At 43.9% G+C, this 21987-nt stretch overlaps 1 protein-coding gene across 2 annotated transcripts in view; it reads right to left on the bottom strand.

Annotated features, from left to right (window-relative positions):
- UNC80 (unc-80 subunit of NALCN channel complex) overlaps nt 1-21987 on the bottom strand; it is a 134559-nt gene that overhangs the window by 110467 nt on the left and 2105 nt on the right. For both annotated transcript variants that reach the window (XM_075094034.1, XM_075094035.1), the window contains exons 3-8: nt 14930-15086; nt 13787-14085; nt 11106-11229; nt 6003-6076; nt 5418-5557; nt 1259-1520 (exon numbers count right to left, since the gene is read on the bottom strand). In XM_075094034.1, coding sequence (XP_074950135.1) covers nt 1259-1520; nt 5418-5557; nt 6003-6076; nt 11106-11229; nt 13787-14085; nt 14930-15086 — 1056 coding nt within the window. The remainder of the gene's footprint in view (nt 1-1258; nt 1521-5417; nt 5558-6002; nt 6077-11105; nt 11230-13786; nt 14086-14929; nt 15087-21987) is intronic.

The following is a 21987-nucleotide window of genomic DNA, read 5'->3' as shown; positions in this document are numbered from 1 at the left end:
AGGGGTGAAACAGGCAACATTTTATAGAAATGACACTGAAGTATAATACAGTTTAAACAATACTCCTGGCTGCTGATCCATTAAAACCACAAGTAACCACCAGCCCTCACAAAAATCATAAGAATGGCTATAAAATCCTGAGATATAACAATAACAATACTAATATTTATATTGTTTAGGCTTGTCTTCTGGTTTATGAGCATCTGGACTGTACAGGAGGAAAGATATTTCACCCTTCTCCCTTACAAAATGACAGGTCAAAACCTGCCAGAGCTCTACTATACTGAAAGCAAGGATTTTAGGAAAAAAACACCAAAAACTCTGAGAGTTGTGACTCAAAAAAGATATTTAACGGCAACATTAATAGAAGACCAGGCCTTTTACTTGAGGTGTGTCATAAAATTGGATTGCAAAAATAGAATCTGCGTTAAATTTTGTTAGGCAGTTCCATTAGCTTAGTAAATCAGAATTTGCTGTTTAAATCCCACATGACAGGACGAGAGTGCACAACCTAAAAGTAGCACAAATCAACAAAGAGATTAACTGAAACTGCAGCAGCATCCCCTTTTTATCCCTGGAACAACAGTGAGCTACCCAAAATAAAAAACATTTAAGCTCTAACACAAAGATCTTTACTGCACCAAGGTCAGGCGTCTGGGGTTCCTTTTCAGCAAAACAGGGAGCAAGTCTTGACACCTGTTAGGACAGTTTGCCTACTGAGGTTTTGTTGGCAAATACAAAGGTAAATGTTATGCAATAACAGCAGGAGAAGAGGTAACAACATGGGGAACTTTTGCTCACTGACACTGTTTGCAAAGTCTACTCCAATATTTTAACTGAGTGTTCACCTGGAGCATGCAGTGCTGTACCAAGTGCAATTCTTTTTCTCTCTTTTTAGGGGTTATACCAAAGAAACTCAGTGAGTCCTCAGCATTACACTGTACCATGAAGACAGTCTGATTTCTTCTGACAACTACATTAGTATATTCTCACATTAAAAAATGTTATCACAGTTTACCCTAGATTAATTATCCCAAATCAATCCTCAAGCTTTCAGCAGTCACCAGATCTGACTCTGCATCAGATTCTGCCTCCAAAACCCTCACTGTTCTTAGGACCTCTTTCTGAATCGACACACATATCTGACCTCTGGGCAGTTTAACCAGCCCCAGAGCTGTGCTTTTCACTAGTTGTCCAGCCACCACTTCCCAGCATCAGCACAACAGTTGCTATTTTCTTAGTGATGGCAACTGCTTACCTGAGTTTTGTGGGTATTCACCAGAGAGGGTGCAGCAGCCACCATGGAGCTGCTGCGAGGTCTCGGTAAAGGGGTGATCTCTGGCTCAGGTGGTTTCTCCGGTTTTTCCTGTAGCATATGCCTCAGCCTCTGCAGGTAGTACATTAGTGACCACTGTGTGCCCTCCTCGGACCAATGCGGCTGCAGCAGGCAGCGCAGCACCGCCACATCAAAGTATGTGGCATAGCGAGACTTCTGGCATGGTGGGATCACCAAGGACACCCTGTTCCAAAAGTAGGAGTAGAAATGTTAGTCATCAGGCTCCTTGGTCCTCCTTCAGCTCTCTAAATAAAGAACCACTCAATGGTGGTCTGTCAAGTCCCTATGTTCAACTGCTCTGAAGGGGTCACCCGATACCACAAAGTTTCCTTTGATAACTGGAGACTAGTTGTGTCCTAGCATACCTGCTAGTCCACCCCAAAAGACCCAAGGCCTCTACTAAAGGGCCTAAAATTTAGCCGTTCATTAAGAGCTGTAAGCCATTCTCATTCTCCTGCCATCTGCAGAAACCACCAGGATTTGCATGCAGCTTGCGCTTGAGCTTGCAGGGACATTTGACACTGACCCTTTGGGACTAAGGGCCTGAATGAGGAAAGCATTACTGAAGACACGTAAGGGGATATTTAGCTTTCAGCTCCCTATCGGACTCAAGTACATGCTTTGTTCGGTGTTTTCTTGCATAGTACTGCTTTCTTAAACTGCAGTCTAAAGATAAGCCTCCAGCACCTGCACTAACTGAATAATTTGTTCATCTGGAAACAGACAAGCCTTGAGCATCTGCTGTTCAGATACTAGTAACATATATTTAGAAACAGTTTACATTTGTACACATCAGGCCTTACTTAAAAAGGAGCAGGCAGAGCAGCTAAGTTAGTTAACCCTTTAAGCCAATTAAATTGATTCTTATACAAGTAAAAGTTACTGTTACGGACACTCTTTGCCAAGGTGTGCTAGAGAAAAGGGCCATTTTTAGCCTTCATTGTGCTCTTCCTGACTTTCAGGTAGTGTCATTTCCTGATGGGTTTTAGTATGGAATTTCCTGAGTTTTGGAGAACTCAGTGCATGCAAAAGCAAGATCTCTGTACTAAGCCTCAGAAATAAGACTCCAGAGATTTCAGATTTCAAACGGCTCATGTCTGTTTTCAGAGCCAATCTTATTGCAATAAAATGCCCCAACTTTTTATTATTTGTTTTTTACACGACTTCTCTCCCAGCATAGTACAATTGTCCTGATCTACCCTCTGTACAGTCACTAGCTGTTAGGAGACAATCCGTCAGAAAAGAAGCAGCGAAAGGGAGACAGGGGAATGAGAATCACATGGCAAAAGAAGGTGTGAAATGCTGGGGGTGGGGGCAGGAACTCTGAAGCTCTGTCTATCCTTTTTGCCTGCAGAAGTACACAATTTGAATGCTTCCACTAAGTGTTAGAAACACACCTCCATGAACTGAATACTTCTGTGATTTTTGGATTCTATAAAAATCAACAGCACTCCCATGAAGTGTATTCTCAGGCATTTGGGAATTGTCACAAGAACACCTACTTTTTTTTTTTTTAAAAATTTATATTATCAATTCTGCTAAAAAACATGCAGGCAACATTGTCAGGACACCCCCACATTCTGAAGAGGGGCATCTGAGGCCACAGAGTGTCCAGCAAAGCGTTAGGGAACAAGCTGTAATACTGCCCAGTGCCTCTAAGTGCTTAAAGTGAAGTGCACGCTTAAAGTGCTTTGCTGGATCGCTGCCCAGTGCCACAAAACTGCCCTATGCATCCAAGGCAGATATAGGACTGGCAAGGGAGGAAGAAGTGTGCAGTAAACGTTGACACCACTTGGAATCACGTGAACCCTGCTCCATGTTACACACTTGGAAATGGGGGGCAGGTGGCAAGGCTGGGCTTGGAGCAACGCGTGCATCTAGAACTCAAACCTGCAGGAGCTGGTTTGCTGCCAGCCCCACAGGCCAATGTTGAAGGCACTTGGTGACTGCAGACCAGCCTGTCTGTGTCAGCATATGTCACTATATGCAATCTAAGGATTCAAAGCTTCTCCCCTAGTGCAGTATTCAAGGTAAAAATGTTACGTTTGACGACTTTAAAATGAGCTGTTATAAAAACCTGAAAAACTGAATTAGGAAGGAGAAAATAATTATAAATGGCAATATGCTACCAAGTTTTCCCCATAAACCTGAAGTGAAGGCTGCTGTTGTCACAGTCAATGTTGTGTCACATAGATGCAGCCTGTAAAAAACATAAGTATAGCTGGGATACTCAAAGCTTCCCAGCAGAGGAAATAAAGCCCATCACCTCAGTGGCAAATATAAAGGGTGATGCATTGCTCCCTGGTCACTTGGCAGTACCCAGATCAGTGTCTGACTCCAAACAGTCTTTCGTGCTCTCCTGTATGTGGCATAGGCAAACCTGAGGCACAATACAGCTTGGGGTACGTTCTCCTTATGAAATATTTGTCACTAAAGTCCTTCCTGCAAAGTCTAGTTCCCAGGTAGTGTGCGCAAGGCAGCAGCTGGATAAAGGGCTGTGGTATTATTTGCTTCAGTGTTAAATGATCGTCTGTAAATGGAGAATTTCACTGAGTGGAGCAAGGACAATTATCCAGGATCAGAGGAACAAGACATTTTCTCAAGAAGTATCTGAGGAACCAGAAATTAAACTCTGTGCTTCATTTAGAAGGAAACCTAGTGTTCGTATAATCAGCTCTTAGTTGCCTGTGACTGCAGGGGGGGTAGAAAGGCAGCCTTCCTTCAACCCCAGCCCAAGGACAAAGGAATACTGCGGCTGTTGGTACATAGAGTAAACAACATTTGTTCCCCAGTTGTCTGTTGCTTGGCAACCAAAGCTCCCTGTACAGTTTTAACTGATCAATGAGTCCTGCAAATGAGGAGACATAATGATGCTTTCTTCAAAGCCTGTCTGAAGCTTCATCCCCATAGCAACCAGCAGACCAGCCTGACAAATTGATCATCTGATGCTGTCTTCTGAACAGGCTGCTTATTTGTATATGACACTCTCTCTGAGCAGTAGTGTTCATACATAGAAAGGCAGTTCTGTCCCCAACTTCAGTTTTGCTGGCTCACATTAATAGAAATAAAATAAAGACCCAGAACTGACAGCAGGCTTAATACAAAATCCCGAGGGAAGCTTCCTGATGGGATCAGAACCCTAGAGAATAGCTTTGCCCTTTCCACCAGTGAAAGGGTGCATCAAACCCCTTTTTGAGAAATCAGAGCCATTCCTAGATTATATCCAGAAACACCCTCCATCCCACAGTTCTTCTGTCTCTGTATTGAAGCAATTTCTTAAAATACTGCAATGTTTTGGATATGACATTTCCCAAAATAGAGAAGCAACAGGACCAAAATTTTCAGGCGTTTAAGTCACACTCCTAAATCCAGAGAGACCTAAAAATAGAGCTAGGGTTCCCTCCCTCTCCACCCCCTGAAAAAACTCAATAGCTTCTCTTACTTTATGGCACTACAAAGTGTCCAGCACTACTGAAAATCTGGTTCTATCTTTACCTGCCCACATCTAGATTAAAAGAAATAAATTTATCAGTGCCATGCTGGAAACCCATGGCCTGAGCTCCGCAGGGCAAGCTGGGAGGATGCTTACGTGGCTATGCTTCTTTTTTAGTTTGTTCCTTTGGGTCAATAGTCTAAAGCAAGCTAAGCAGCAGGATGCAGAGAAGGCATAATGAAGGCAATGGAGAGAGGCTTGCAAAAATCCTTTGCTAAAGGCAAAGAAAATTTGATCAGAAAGAAGCCAGAAAAGACACCAGCTGCCTGAGGCTAAGTCTAGCTATGGAGGGTTGAACCTGCAGGTTACTTGTTAGTGTCTTTAATTATAAGAAACCAACATATTAGAAAAGACCAAAGAAACCGCCCCAACAGGCCAGCTAGAGATTTCTCCAATGAAAGTGGCATTGAATATCAAGTGTCACCATCTTGTTCATCACCCAGAACAGAGATTTTTTGAATTAAGAGTTTGAGATAAACATTCAGCACCCTCAGCGTGTATGGACAACAGCAGATTCAAGATAAAGGACTTCTGTGACCTCCACCATTGAGCCACACCAGCCTAACTTTCTGCTGAAGGGGTCTGTACCTGGGATGTGCGGTACCTCTCTCCTGAGAGGTTTGGGAGGATACGCTTCCATCCAAGGAATTTCCACGATGACATGCTGAAACAGTGGCCTTTGGAGGTACAGAATCTGGCTGGCTTGTCTCACAGACCACCTGTAGTCCCTTTGGATGGTTTTAATAAAAGCAAATAGGTATATAAACATATTTATCTCCCCCATATTAGTTTTCTTACTGCAATTTGTGCTTAGACATGACTATTACTTATGCCATAATACCATGGTAATACCATGGAGAAACTGATTACGCCTGGGGCTTCTCAGTACTAGGCATTGTCCAGGCAAAGGATAAGACAGGGCTCTTGCCCAAGAAAATACATAAACTCAGGCTTCCACCCTATAAGATAGCATAAAACCAAGGAGAACCTGACAGCTATACTGCTTTAGTTCCACTGCAGACAAGGTTGTGAGCCTTTGGAAGAACTGTGAAGAACTGTAATTTCTGGAGATGGAATACTTTAGGGTGGTAACTGCAAATGCTCTTTCAATATTAATCACCCCCCTCTCTCAGCTCTTTTTTCAAGCTTGCCTAACCTTAGCATAGAACTTACCTCAGTATGTCCACTGTCCAGATTAGGGGATTCACAAGTCGCGCTCTGATTGTTGGTGGGAGAACTTCTCTTAGCTGAGAAAAGAAGTCAAAGGAGGAGATTTCAGGAATCACATCTAATATTAAAATGTACCACTGAAAGGATAAACCAGAAAACAAAAACAAACCCAAAGCAGGATCTCTCTGCTGCAGATGTGACTTAATATCAGACTGACTCCAAACAAAACACTGCAAAATTTCTTCAGTAGAATTTTCTTCATTTATTGTTCGAAGGAAAATTTAAGTAAATTTTTTTGTCCCAGTTTGAGACAACAACGCTAAGATAGCAGAATCTTCCTTGATATAAAGAGCCTTATTCCAATTTCTATTTCTGTTCTGCTGAAAACATTTTCAAAACATAACAGAGTATTTTCCTTTCAGACTTTAGTCCTGAAGTTATTCTTTAGGGATTTTCTGACCACACTCCAGACCTATGGAAAAAAATTCCAGCAGTCAAACAAAACTTAAGACTAATTGCTTTTGTTAGTTCCGGGGCTGAAATCTTATTTCTTAATTCCAGAAGTTGAAGCAGAGGGTGGAAGATCTAGATGTCACAGATGGTTTAAAATCATTTGGAAGACTTGAATCTTTTCAGTTTTGGACCATCCCAGAGACCTACAAAGCCTTCAGAACAAAACAGGACATCTAAAATGTCCTGTCATCAGAAAAATCTGGTTTAGAGAAATATATTTTCACTACTGTGAAAATTAAAGTTTCATGCTTTTGAGAACAAACAAGCAATGCTACATCAATATACCCAGAACACTTTCAATTCACTACCTTGTAGAAATTATGCAAGACTAATGTCTAAAAACATAGACGTTAAAAAGGTTTTTTTTTAGAACTAGGCCAGACACAAAGGCTTGGAAGCCTAAGCACCCAACTCTAGTCTCATTATGGCTGAAGTACAAAGGAGGAACAACCCCTTCCAGTAAGCAAAAGCGAATTCAAAACCTAAGCCTTCTTGGGAGTCTCTTGAAACTACTTTGTTTAATTTCATAACATTCAAACATTCAAATTTTAGACAGGAGAACATACAGTGCCAACTGTGCACTCTTCAATGTTAATTTTTGTCCAGCGCCAGCCTGGAAAAGCCTTCCCACCCATGTCAGACTGCTGCTAGATACTGTGTTTCCCCTTCTTAGCAACTAAGGAAGGTATGGTGAAACAGAAACTGAGGCTGACAGGAAATGCTAACACTACAGACGAATTTCATAGAATCACAGAATGGTTTGGGTTGGAAGGGACCTTTAGAGTTCATCTAGTCCAAACACCCTGCAGTGAGCAGGGACATCTTCAGCTAGATCAGGTTGCTCAGAGCCCCGTCCAACCTGACCTTGAATGTCTCTAGGGACAGGGCCTCCACAACCTCTCTGGGCAACCCGTTCCAGTGTTTCACCACCCTCATTGTGAAAAATTTCTTCCTTATATCCAAGCTAAATCTACCCTACTTTAGTTTAAAACTATTACCCCTTATCCTGTCACAACAGGCCTTGCTGAAGAGGTTGCCCCCATCTTTCCTATAGTCCCCCTTCAAGTACTGAAAGGCTGCAATAAGATCTACCCGCAGCCTTCGCTTCTCCAGTCTGAACAACCCCAGATCTCTCAGCCTGTCCTCGTAGGAGAGCTGCTCCAGTCCTTGGATCATTTTTGTGGCCTCCTCTGGACCTGCTCCAAAAGTTGCATGTCCTTGTGCTGAGGGCTCCAGAGCTGGATGTAGTACTCCAGGTCTCACCAGAGTGGAGTAGAGGGGCAGAATCACCTCCCTCGACCTGCTGGCTATGCTGCTTTTGATGCAGCCCAGGATACGGTTGGCCTCTGGGCTGCAAGTGCACATTGTCATCTCATGTCCAGCTTTTCATCCACCAGTGCCCCAATTCCTTCTCCACAGGACGGCTCTGAATCTCTTCATCCCCCAGCCTGTATTGATATCAAGGGTTGCCCCGACCCGGGTGCAGGACCTTGCACTTGGCCTTGTTGAAACTCATGAGGTTCTCACAGGCCCACCTCTCCAGCCTGTCCAGGTCTCTTTGGATGACATCCCATCCTTCTGGCACATCAACTGCACCGCTCAGATTGGTGTCATCTGCAAACTTGCTGAGGTGCACACAATCCCACTGTCTAAGTCACTGATGAAAATGTTAAGCAGCACCGGTCCCAGTACAGACCCCTGAGGGACACCACTCATCACCGGTCTCCATCCAGACATTATGCCATTGACCACTACCCCCTGGATGCAACCACCCAACCAATTCCTTATCCACTGAACAGTCCACCCATCAAATCCATATCTCCCCAGTTTAGAGAGAAGGATGCTGTGGGAGACCATGTCAAAGGCCTTACAGAAGTCTAGATAGATGACATCCATAGTCCTTCCCTTGTCCACTGATGTAGACACTCCATCACAGAAGGCCACTAGGTTGGTCAGGCAGGACTTGGCCTTGGTGAAGCCATGCTGGATGCCTCGAATCACCTCCTTGTCCTCCATGTGCCTTAGCATAGCTTCTAGGAGGATCTGTTCCATGATCTTTCCAGGCACAGAGGTGAGGGTGACAGGAAGGTAGTTCCCCAGGTCCTCCTTTCTACCTCTTTTAAAGATGGGCACAATGTTTCCCTTTTTCCAGTCCCCAGGGACTTCACCTGACTGCCATAACTTTTCACATATCATGGAGAGTGGCTTGATGACTACATCAGCCAATTCCCTCAGGACTCTGGGATGCATCTCATCAGGTCCCATAGATTTGTGTATATGCAGGTTCCTCAGGTGGTCACAAACCTGGTCTTCCCTTACAGTGGGAGGGGCTTTATCCCCCTGGTCTCTATCCTGTGGTCCATTGGCTTGGGAGGGGTGAGGAGAGAGGTTACCAGTGAAGACTGAGGGAAAAAAGTTGTTGAGTACCTCAGCCTTCTCCTCATATGCTGATACTAGGCCACCATTCTTGTTCATCAGGTGGTACACTTTCTTTAACTTACCTTTCCTAGTTGAAATACCTGTAGAAGCCCTTCTTGTTATTCTTTGCATCCCTTGCCAAATTCAGCTCCAGCTGCACCTCGGCCCTCCTGACCCCATCCCTACACAACTGGGCTGTGTCCCTATACTCTTCCCAGGATACCTGTCCCTGCTTCCACTGCCTGTGCAGTTCCCTTTTGCTCTTCAGTTTGACCAGCATGTCTCGACGCAGCCATGCTGGTCTCTTCCCTTCCTTGCCTGATTTCTTACACCTTCGAACTGAGAGCTCTTGTGCTGTATGGAACGCATCCTTAAAGGTCTGCCAGCTCTCTTCTGTTCCCTTGCACCTGAGGACCATTTCCCAGTGCGTCCTTCTGACTAACTCCTTGAAGAGCTGGAATTTTGCTTTCCTAAAATTTAGGGTCCTGACTATACTCCTCACTTTTCCCATATCCCTCAGGATTGTGAACTCCATCAATGCATGATCACTGCAGCCCAGGCTGCCTCCAATCTTGATGTCACCAATAAGCTCACTTATATTGGTTATATTGGTCTAGTGTTGCAACCTCTTGGGTAGGGCTGTCTATTACCTGGCTCAAGAAGTTATCCTCAATCCATTCTAGGAATCTCCTGGATTGCCTACAGCTCACCATGCTACTTTTCCAGCAGATGTCCAGGTGGTTGAAGTCCCCCAGTAGGACAAGAGCCTGCAAGTACAAACCCTCCTGGAGCTGGAGGAAGACTTTGTCAGTAGGCTCCCCTTGCTCAGGTGGCCTGTAGTAGACATGAACCACAAGGTTCCCTTTGTTGCCTCTGTCTCTGATTCTTACCCATAAGGTATCAACCTGTTCATGATTATTCTTCAGGAACAGCTCTTCACGCTCTATTGATTTCTTGACGTAGAGGGCAACGCTTCCACCCCTCCTTCCTCGCCTGTCCCTTCAGAACAGCCTGTAGCCATCAATAGCCACATTCCAATCACAGGATTCATCCCACCAAGTTTCAGTAATGGCAACGAGGTTGTAGCTTTCTACCGGCATGGTAGTTCCCAACTCCTGCTGTTTGTTTCCCATGCTGTGTGCGTTAGTGTAGAGGCATTTCATCCGGTCTGTGGGCCTTGTCGCCTTCTTAGCAAAACACACCTTGATTCCCCTAAGGTGTTTCATGGGAGTTTCCTTGTTGGCTCCTAATTCCTCAGGAGCCCCCAGCCTATCTCCGCAAGACTTCAACTGTGCTGCAGTGTCCTCAGCGTGCCTCTGGGCAACAGGTTGAGGGTTCGTACTAGCAGCCCATCCCTCTAACCATTGTGTATCTTCCCACAGTTTGTCACAGGCAAGCGTGACGTGTTCCCCCTCCCCCTTTGCCTCTAGTTTAAAGCCCTGTCAATGAGCCCTGCAAGCTCCTGAGCAAAGACCCTCTTTCCCCATCTTTCTGATGCCATGGCTATGCTCCCTCTCACCAGCTGAACTTGCTGAACTCACCTCTTGAGCTGCAAGAGACACTTTGCCTTCCCTGCGTGAACAGCCGCGCCACACCCTTCTGACACGACGCGCCCCTGGTCGCTCACACTCCCTGCGGGCTGCTTTTGTGCGTGAGGGGGTTTGGCCACCGTCACTCGTGTCAGGCCCACACTGAGTCAGAGCTGCCTCTCATCAGAAGCTCACTCATTCCCACTCGGGGGGGCGTGAGACTGGGGCTGAGCTACCCTCCCTCTCCCTGCGCTTTTGCCTTTGCACTTTTGCCACAGTTTTGCCACTTTAGGAAGGATCCCCCAGTGCAACCCTCCGCTCTGGAACCCTTCGCCTTGGTGGCTTCGCTGAAATGGTGGGTACACTGGGTTTGAAACTGCCACCTTTGCTCTTGTCCCCACACACACTGAGTCCGAGTTTCTCATTCCTATTTGTGACTTCTCGCTCATCTATTTAACTATTATGGAAACATCAGTTAACTCTGAGAGGAAACAACCTTAAGGTACTCTCAAAAGTTTGACTAGTTCCTGCAGGATTAACAGATTCATTCAAATATGATGGCTACAGAACGTAAGGCAGCATCAGGCAAACAAAGGAAAGGTTTCCCACCTCTCAGGAGCTACATTACCGCAGCAACGTCACAGACCTGTAATGATGTTCCTGATTGGTTTTACAAGGGCATTGAAGGCAGAAACTTCAGGCTGCCTGTGTTCCCACATAGGCTGCCAAATAACAAGGCCACTAGCCAACCGAAATGTCAGGTCAGACTCCTAGAGAGACAAACAGAGATTGTGTCACATGAGCTCATACAAAAGAAAGCTGTTTCTAGTCTAAAAGGGTTGTCATTTCCCTGATGCACAGATCTTGGAAGAAACAAGTGATACCATCTGCAGTTCTGTGGTCAGATTGTGCTAACTCAGAGGCCACTGACACTACTGAGCAGACATTAATACATTTCAAGTATAGCTATTAACAAATAATAGGCAAATCTCAATACAAAAATATACATGTTTTTTTTCCAAATAAAATTTCTATTCTAGTTAATGAACCCCATTTTTTCCAGGACATTAAGCTATAAAAGAAAAGGCTATTCCTGTGACAGAAAGCATACCTTCTGACCATATTAACCACTTCACATTTAGTGTTCAATCTCCACCTTAGGATTCACACTCCAAGACTTGAACTTCTTGTCTCAAAAGAATATGAATACTAAATACTAAAAGATTACTTAGAAATTCAGGAAACAGGAAATGTAACAAATTACTATAAAATAGCAATATACAATAATGCTATTATTAGCACTGTTAGTACCTGAACTATGTCAACAGAGAGACATTGGTACTACTTACACTTGTGTCATCATTGTTTTACATATGCAAGTAGCTGAAATCATGTAAATCAGTATACAAATAAATCTTAGCAGGATCAAGGTGTAAGTATGCATTTACTTGACCTAAGGACCTCTCCGACATTAGGAAACACTGATTTTGGTATAGTCCAGCTATCCCCTAAGGCAAACAAACATGGTAATAGCAGGTTTGACAGCATAATTACAGGCACACTGCTGCCTCCTGTTGACATAGCTCCACATGCCTTAGCGGTTGAAATCAATGGAATTTTGGAATGGCAGGAGCTGACTGCTCATAGCACTCCAGCCCTTCTATTCCCTACTCTTCATTAGTGCTGTCTTGTCATAATGAGCTCACTTTGTTATAAACTAAGCTTGGTTTTAATTACTATTTTTACTAAGAAGTACCTTGCAAGGCTTTTGCAAGTGGTAGCAGTAACATGTGTTGCATTTTTCCTTTGCACTGCTAGCTTTTGGTGACATGCCAACACTTTTATCTACAGTTGTTAAGTTACAGGATTGCATGCATCCCACTCACCCCCAAAAGCCTCATGTAAAAACACATTGCTAAACACACCAATCCTTTCAGAAGTTAGGAATTCTATCATTTAGGTCTGCCTGTGCAAACATGTATCGTCTTCCATGAGCACAGGTATTACTTTAGTTATCTATCTGATCAGATAGCATTCTTCCCCTGAGACCTCTACCTCTGTGAAACACAGAAGGGACAATGTTGACTTAGTGAGACAGTTACATGCCTCATTTAGCTCACCTTTTTTGAGTTTTGCTTTGCTGACACAAACATGCATGTTTTCGTGGGCTTTTCAATGTTCATCAGTACAGTGTCTTGGAGATATCAGAATTTTTCAAGGTAAACCTGAGATATTGTTATTAACCCCATCTTGCAAAAGGGAAACTACATCCCAGAAAGATTAATACAAAAAAGTTGGAAACCTAATCTCTACTAGCCAGGGTCTACCTCCAGTTTCATTTCATTTATTTAAAGGGCAGCCCTTATTTTTCTGTATAGCCCTGAGAAGAATTCAGCATTCCTTCCTGTTGTGTCTCAGTAGCTTACAGAGAAAATATGGAACTAGTAAACAGGTATGAAAAATTCAGGCTAAATATATTGAGAACTACTGTACAAGAACTCAGTAGCAGAAGTAAGGAAAGAATCTATGCTTTCACCTGTCTTAACCAAAAGATTATCCTTTACCTCCTGTACTTTCTTATCTTCAACTGTTGCAGCATACAAGGCTGGATTAGAACAGACAACAGACTCCATCACTTCATGACTTTATAGACCTTTTCCAAGCACCTACTCTCCAGAGCGTTTCTCTTCTGAGACCTAGCTTGAAATGGAAAGGCTAAACGGCAGCCCTCCCAGGGAGACTAAAGAAAAGAGGCAGGAGTCAGAGCATGCAGAAAATGTCTCCTCATCACACCACTCTGCAAAGCTGATACGCTCAGCACAAAGCCAACAGAGGGACCCCGCCAGACAGGAAGGCTGCAGCCTGCTTCCAACTTCAGAACAAAGGAATGTTCAATTGCCTTTGCCACTGCCATTCCTATACCACTACCACACATTCCCGATCACTAGCGTCCAGGTGATTAGTAATGACAACAACAAATCCCAGTGGCAGCCCCACGGTGGAATCCCTGAAAGGCTAGCAAGGCCTTTCTGAGCAATGGGTCCCAAAGACTTCACAAGGGCCACAAATCTTTAACATTCCCAAAAGCTGAAAATGGCTCGCTTCTGATTTATTTCCCTTTGTGTCTGCCTGATGCTGTGGTGAATGGTCATGTCACTGGAAGTATTTTTTCCTGATGGCAATGGCATTCTGCCAGCTTCTTAAAACATTTCAGTGGTCACGCAGTGTGCACTGTACGCTGAATTAACTAACAATCACAAAGGCAGAATCATTCTTTTCCTGTTCAGAGATGACTCTACACAAGTACGCCACCCGTGTTCCACTTACTTTAATCCTGTGGACAAGGGGAGCAAAAAGGAACACAAAGAGCTCTACTGTGGCCATGGAGTTCTGGAAGAACTTCCTTCTGTTATTCTCCTCCTCCTCATTCATGGCGCTAGGCCGGGGATGTCCTGGTGATCCTTGGTTTTCAGCCTGGTGGATAAAGGCACTACTGCTCCCTCCCCAGCTAGAACCTCTGTCTCCTCCAAATCGGTCATTGCTGCAGTCCTGAGGCGCCTCCAGCAGCATCCAGTGAAGAGTGTGAAGAAGCTTTGTTTCAGCTACTCCAAGCTTATCCTGATGTCCTGGATAGAAAAATACATCACAGTATCTCACAGGGTTTCCTTTAATGGCACTGCTGAGACTTTCAGAGCTGCACAGGAAACTGGGCATCCAACATCCTGATAAGCATTTGAAAATTAAAATTCTACCATTAAAAGTATCAGCATTCTGTTTCATTATGTCTGAAACCTAATTCACAATTCTCCGTTTACTTCACAGCATTTGCAGTTCAGTCCCTGAAATGTCAGTTGCGGAGCAACTGAATGCATGGACATCGAGTGCTCCCAAAAGATGCCAGCTTGACAGTCTTGTCTGTTTGACTTTATTAAATGGCACATCTCATGAAGCAAATTCCTGCTGAAATCAGTAAAAGACTAGTAAAGTAAGTTGTATTTGGTCCTGGTCCTATCCTTATTATCTGATTGACTTATCTGGTGAGAATCAAACACATTAGTCTGAATAAGAAGAAAAGAAGAAGAAAAAAAAAACCCAAGAACTGAAGATATTAAAAGTACCTGCTGCCATTGGGCACTGCACCAAGGCTTTAAAAAAATGTATATTCCCTCAAGGAGCCCATGCCTGCTGGGTGGTAAGGCTTTTCCTAAAGCTAGTTCTATTATCTCTGGAAAATAACTAGGAAAATATTCTTGAACTACTTTGACTCTTCAGCTCATCAGACCATTATCGTCACTGGGGAAGCTCTCACAGGTACCCTGCTATACATGAGAACAGATCAAGAAAAGCAATCCACAGAATGAACTAGCTGGGACACTAGGATTTAAAATATGTTGGCACCCAGAGCATCAATCTGTTGTATTTTGACTGATAACTTCAGTAATGGAAAAACAAACTGACATGAGCACTAACCTAGCTTGTTTCGATTGGAGAGCAATGTTGCGGTGCAGTGCAGCACATGTGGGAGCGCAGCTTGGACAAGTTCCCAGCGAGAAATGCTCTGGATGGCTTCAGAGAGAGCTGGAGAAAGGCCATGCAGCTTGTTCTCTACTAAAACTCTTTCAAAAGACTAGAAGTAAAAACAAAGAAAAAAAAAGACACTGTATATCTATTTCTGCACATACCTTCTAGTACGTACAACATTCTCTTTTAAAAACCTGTGATCTTAAGTTTTCATTATATAACTAAAGCACACCTTAGAATATTTTTCCTGAAAGACGCAGACTGTAGCTAAAGTTCACCAGACATATGGACATACTTAGCTAAGAAGTGAATGGGCCACTAAACATATCTTCTGTAATAAAAAACAATTAAAGCTAGTATTGCATTTATTAGTTAAATGTCGACATCAAGCCAGACTTACAGTTGTGCTATGTATTAATCTGGCATGCCAGTAACCCTGCTGGAAGTCACAGGAACTAATGAAGCCTGTATTTGTGAAGCTGAGAGCTGGATATTCCTCTCACACACGCTCTTTCAGTTTAGTGTAATGTAAAGGGCAACCCATTAACGTTATATGGGCTTTAGGAAATGTTTTCGCACCCTGCCACAAAAAATAATCAGTGTACAAAATTTTTTGCTGAGCCATGATGTAATGGTTTTGTGGACATTTAAAAGAGCTGATGGCTGCAACAAGTTCATTATTTCCACCTCAAGCAACAAAAATAAGACTATCTGCCTTTGAAATCCCCGAGGAATTTCCTTACTGCCAGTTGCTCCAACCATTTCCATAAGTCCTTCCTCTGACCAGACACAAAGATCTCATTATAGGTCACAAAAGCAGTTATATTCCTTCACTGAAGTTGCTAAAGCAAAGAAATACGTTACTGGTAATGCATGTCCTTGCCACATACCAGCTTAGCCTCCTGGCTACCTATTTGTTCACAAGCTGTTTCACCAGTTTTATTGGGCTCTGGGCAAACAAGTAACTGTTGGCATTCATGACCTAACGGATGCTTCAGATGCCCTCACTCCAGATTCATAAAGCTTACCCTTCAACACTAGTCATACCAATTTTTCCTGTAAAATTGGGTGGGAGGTGGGGGATGGGGGTGGTAATAAGAATAAACTTAATTACAAAGAAGAAAAGTAAAAAGGGGCAGCAGTGGTAACCCAGCTCTCCTAAATGACCAGCCACTTCCAGGCGTGGTGTGTCAATCAGCGGCAACGTGCCCTCTTCTGCATAGCCCACCAGCTGTGCACATTTGTTCTCTCAGGTGTGGCGATATCTGCCAGACATGAGCTCCTCCACTGAGAGGCAGGATGCCCTGGTGCCAGTATAGTGCTGCACCGTCATGGTTTTGCAGCATCCTCATAACAGCTCCATTCTGGCCAGCATGGAGACAGGGAAACGCACATCTATTTGTACTCACAACCTAAGACAGAAACTCCTCAATAGCACCAGGCATAGACAAAGAGAAGAGGAGATGGACTGCATGATTTAAACAGATATATTTGGGGGGGTATTCAGAACTGAGTATGCTTATAGAGGACCAAGCCTGTAGCAACACAAATTGAACCTGAGGAAATACTGACAATAAACATCAGAGCTGCAAACAAACATAAGTGTGTGAAAGTCACACTGCCCACCTACCAGAAAGCCCCAGGTTTGCGTCAGAAAACTCAACAGACTTTCTTTATGTAGCAATGGCTGAAATTGGAGGACATTAGTTGTAATATGTGGACAAAAATGCTGGCTTCCTGGGCGTTAGTCAAAAATAACTTGCCGTGGATTAGGTTGTCAGGAATCTGTATTTCTTAGCACCAGAACAGGATAACATGTCTGCCAGGGAAAGGATGCCTCAAGTCACTCTTACAGAGATCTGCTGGGGGCCACATTGTCTGCAAAGGGAAACGGTCTCCTGCCATTCATTCCTATCAGTTCAGGAATGGGAGGAACATGACAGGATAGCTGACACTTGGAAAGCCCTGGCAGACAGGGGAACCAAGTACTCATTGTAAGGTCTGAGTATTTTGTTCCATTCAGGAACTACAAAGTCATTGAACCACAGTAGCACTCCAGAGCACAGTAGTATAAAGACAACAGAGGTCTAGAACAATTATCCCAGACAAGGTTATATAAGATGATAGAATGGTTTGGGTTGGAAGGGGCCTTTAAAGATCATCTAGTCCAATGCCCCCTGCAGAGGACACCTCTCACCACAGATCAAGTTGCCTAAAGCACCATCCATCCTGACCATGAACACTTCTAGGCATGAGGCATCCACAATTTCTCTAGGCAACCTGTTCCAGCTGGACATAGAGCTATTGACTGCAACACTTTGGCTGCAGCCATCCAGCCAATTCCTCATCCATCCATCAAACTCTCAAACCTCTCTAATTCAAAGACAAGGATGTTGTATGGGACCGTGTCAAAGGCCTCACACAAATCAAGGTGGATGATAACAATTGTTCCTCCTTTATCCACCAAGGGAGTGAGCCACTCTCTCGTATCTAACAAAAGGAGGGAACAAAGCAGCAAAGTATCCCCAGAAGCAAGACAAGAGGTGCAGGGTTAATCCATGGCTACAAACAACACAAAGTCTGAAAAAGCCAGTGTAAAACATGAGATTTTATTTATTTTTGTCAAAAGGGGACAGAGTGCTAATCCTTATTTGTTGCTCCAGCCACACTCTCCCACCTCTATTCATGCATCAACTCTGGGGATCACTGAAGCCTTCATTCAGCTAAGTCAAGTCTTTACACAAGCCAAAATGAAGCTCAGCATAGAGGTAAGTAGTTTCTACCAGGTTAGTGAGCTGAATTTGCTCACTGAAAGGCCTGCCAAGCACCAGTGCCCACCTAGGCTTATCAAAAGAAATGATCTTCTCATCTCCAGTAGAAAAGACAAACCATAAGCTCACACTTCAGTACAGTGAAAAAGCTATTAATTTTACAGAGCAAGGGGAGGTAAAAAAAAAATCACTGTGAGCAGCAACACTATTCTGAAGTGTAATGGAAGACGCATTGTGTCTCTCTGGCTCACCAGTCAAGGTCTCATTCATTGGTACGTCAATGGCATCAGGGAGAAAGTCCTCCAACAACTGCCTTCTGGAAGCTCTGGACCACATTCTGCATAATTCAGAGACTCAAGAGGAAGCCAAGGAGTCTGCAATTATGTCTTTAAATTAGGCTTGTATTCATCTCAACATTTTGGGTTTCTGAGACATATGAAGCTTTTCCTACATGGTTAGCCACAAGATTCCTCCATTTTTTTCCTGGCCTGAGCAGAAAGCTAGATATATTTCTGTACCACAATGAAAGATTAGCTTCTGGAACAGCATATGTGATCACAGGCATCTGAGACAGAAGTACTAGATGTTGCCAGAAAAATGCTAACACAAAGGCTACTGTATGGAAACCACTGAGTGTCCCTGTGTGCTATGGGCACTGGCTAGTACACAATTGCCACTGTGCCTGTACTGTCAGCACAGGACCTAGCTGGCATCAGTCCCCACACTCATAACTCTCAGCATAAGCATAAGCAGCCCAACAAGAACATGCAGTTCTTTGGACAAGTGTTCCCATGGACTTTGCCTGGCGCTCTCCATAAAGGTCCAGCTCACAGCAGTGCTTGCCTACAACTGACGTTCAAGATGCAAGGCCCTGGCTTAGCATTTGCTCCTGTAGAGCCTCCCTTTTGGTCTGCTATGGCTCTACTCTTACTCTCAGGACCTGCTACAGAGAATATACAGACATTAAGATGAAAGATCTAATTTTCACCCTACGTGAACTAAGCAACTGCTGCTACAGCTGAGAGGAGTTACATGCTTCAGTGAGAAGGCTGAATGAGAATGTCTGAAGTAATCTCCCTGTAAGTCAGTCAGAAGAGAGATATTGTCATGCTATGGGTATGTCTGAAGCTGCAGCCTCAGGGCTGCTACTTGGCTGAGACAAGAAAACAGTTACATACTTATAGCAGGCTTGTCCATGCAACACCCCACATGCCAAAGGAGGATAAAGAACATCTGTCAAGGTGGTAGTGAAGGAAGTCAGTGTTATGCCTTGGCTGGAGAAAGGGCAGCCCCTTTCAGCAGTGCTCTGTGTGTAGGAGTTCAGCTCCCTCAGGGCCACTTACACAAGCATTTTTCCTTTTAGCCTGGTGATGCCATCTGTTTTCACAGGGAGTGGCGGTCAGTCTCATCTGGCTGCCTTCCCACTGCTGCTGTTCTCCGTTTACCTTCTTCTCCATCAAGAACCAAAGGGACTGTCAAATACCTTGTGACCACGGTCAGCTTGTGTGTCACTTTTCTGCTGGAATGGGAACAGGCAGCTGCCTGAAGAAGCCTAGACAAACAGTACAGGACAGAGCAGATTCTGGCTGGGCTTTGCCATGGTTTCCTATACAGCTTTGCTCAAGTCGCATGAAATTCCCCTGTCCTAAGCCCAGGGGAGCTGTACTTGCAGTGAAATGCATTAAGCAGCAAGGTCTCAGCCAGGTCCCTAGCCCCCACTAGACAGCCAGGACCTTGGGAAGCTCAGCACCCCACTGTGCCATCCTCTCAGGAATGCCAGATGAGCTACAGCTCTCCTCCAGGGAGGTAGCCCTAGAGGATTTCACTTGGGGGAAAAAAAAAAAAAAAGCAGTAAGCTCAGAGAGCAGGGCCCAGTGCTTAGCCTAGTGTATGTACAGGACGACCCTGGCAGAGACACAGAGAAACTACTAGTGCTTCTTGAACCAGGCTTCTGTCCTTGGAGAGAGCCTTACTGCCCTGTTCTTCCAAAGCTCAGACTGCATCATGGTGGAAAGCAGAGACCATTGCTGAAGTCACTTCAGACTGACTAGAACGAACTTGAAATGTAGGCAGACAGTATTGTCAGTCTGTGGAAGGTCCTTTGAGTAGGGAAGAGTTCCTAGAAACATCTAAAACATTAATCAAGGTGTTCATAGCACAAGGGATGGTAAGGCTCTATTGTTTACTAAATATAGTAATAGTACAACCATTGACAAGCAAAGAAACACAGATGACAAACACATTATTTACAGAAAATTCCTGTGTTCAAAACCTCACCTTTCTGCTACCATGTCCATTGGCTAGATAAAATAAAGGTGGCCTCTTTTAAAACTTTGTTCCATATCTATCCTTTAATCATTCATAACAACAAAACGTATTACTACATTTGCAAAAACAAGTAAAAAAAACAGAAAAGAGGTAAACTTTTAATTTGCAGGATTCTCCAGAAAATATCTGGGTTCTTCCATGCCCAATGCAATCCAAGGTAAAAGAATTTAAAACATATCCTTGAGTCCCTTACCCTCACCTAAAAAAAGTGTTAGCTTTATACAGCACTCACACACATTCCTGTGAGGTCATTTACAGCTTTGCACATTAGGAATGACATTGTGTCAGGGCAGAACTACTTCAGAATGGGGAGAAGGAAGAACATTAAATCCATACTGAGCTACAAGAGCATTTAGACAATGTAAGACAATGCCGAGGGTGGAGTATCTATCTTCAGATTAAAGGCTATTATTTATAGGGCAATTAAGTCAGCGTGATTGTTCACATAAGGAAAACAAGGCTACAAAAGGGCCAGGCTTTTCCTCAAGTATTAAAGTATAAAGCAAAGCTCAAAGAAGCAATGCAATCTGCTCTTGCAGACCAGATGCTGTACTCACCAAATCTAGGCCTCTAGCATCTACTTCCTCAAGGCACAATATGCAGCAAATTCTACTGCAGCAAGTTTAGAGCCAATAATAATAATAGAATACTCCACAATGTTGTGTCATATGAATTGTCAGGCAGTTAACAGCCTATAGACATGCCTAGAATACGTCTGGCTAGAGAATTTTAAAAGAACAGATCATGTAACGGGTGCATAGTATTTTTAGGCACACTAGTCAATGCAATGGTGTTAGATAGTCAACTTGATGTTTCAGAGACAAGCCAACTGCCTGTCAAGTTCCAGAAACCCTGTCTGACCCATGCACACAGCACTCTGCTACCTCACTGGATAATACAGAAGGTGCTGATGTGGGCAGACATTCATGTGCATTGGCAGGGCTGGCAAACTGATAAGCAAAAGAAGATGGCAGATGCAGCAACTCAGGCTGTAGCCATCAATTGCTGAAAACTAAGCCCCACCTTTGAAAGCCTTCTACCGTAATTTAATGATTATGTTAGGAATTGGAGAAGAATTAAGTTCTCCTTCACCCAAGGGGTGGAAATAGATTGGCTCTTCATGAAATACATTTTTCCAGAGCTCCCTTTCCCTTAGCTGAAGCGTGCAATTTATGTTGTTTTGCAGTGGGTTTGTTTATTTGGTTTGGTTTTTCTGATAAGTCCTCACAGAAGAAAGGTGCTATAGAATCAGCCTGGGGGTCATAGAGGAAGACCAGACGCCAACAGCACAGCATGAAGCACAAGGAAGCCATAGACAGGTAGGTACCTCATGGCAAATTCACAGAGAAGGAAGCTCTGCCTCTACGCAACAGCAAGAGACATTAGCTCACAGGTGGGATCAGATTATAGGTGCTTTAAAGCATGGCTCCTGCACCCTGCTGAGACTGCTGGTAAAGGACATAGCCAACAAGCTCCATTTTCTAGCCTCTGAACAACAAGGAACAGTCAATGGCATAAACGAGTGATGATGCTTTTTGGTCCATGTGCCAGAATTACAACACATTTTACTCACAAACACTCTAAGCCAGCAGCCCTCTATCAGCATTTTGTATCTAGCAATAACTTGAAAAATTTATGGATTTCTTAGAAGAAAATTAGTCAGCAGCAACTAGGGCTTCTCCAGCTTAATATCTTGTGAGAAGGAAGCTGGAAAATCGCTGCAAAGAGACCTAAGTACTTTAAACTATTAAGATACATGTCCAGACCAAGTTTTTCCAGTCTGTCAAGTCTGGCTGCAACTGCTTAATGTACTTTAAGCCATCCAAAGATCAGCAACAGTTCAAGGAATTCTGAAATTCCCTAGATAGCCTTATTTGAACTTGCTGCATGCCTTCCCTTCCTCCTCCC

Source organism: Phalacrocorax aristotelis, chromosome 5 (assembly GCF_949628215.1).
Source record: "Phalacrocorax aristotelis chromosome 5, bGulAri2.1, whole genome shotgun sequence".
Lineage (NCBI taxonomy): Eukaryota > Metazoa > Chordata > Aves > Suliformes > Phalacrocoracidae > Phalacrocorax > Phalacrocorax aristotelis.
Note: the sequence above shows the minus strand (reverse complement) of the source record. Positions and strands in the feature narration are given on the sequence as shown.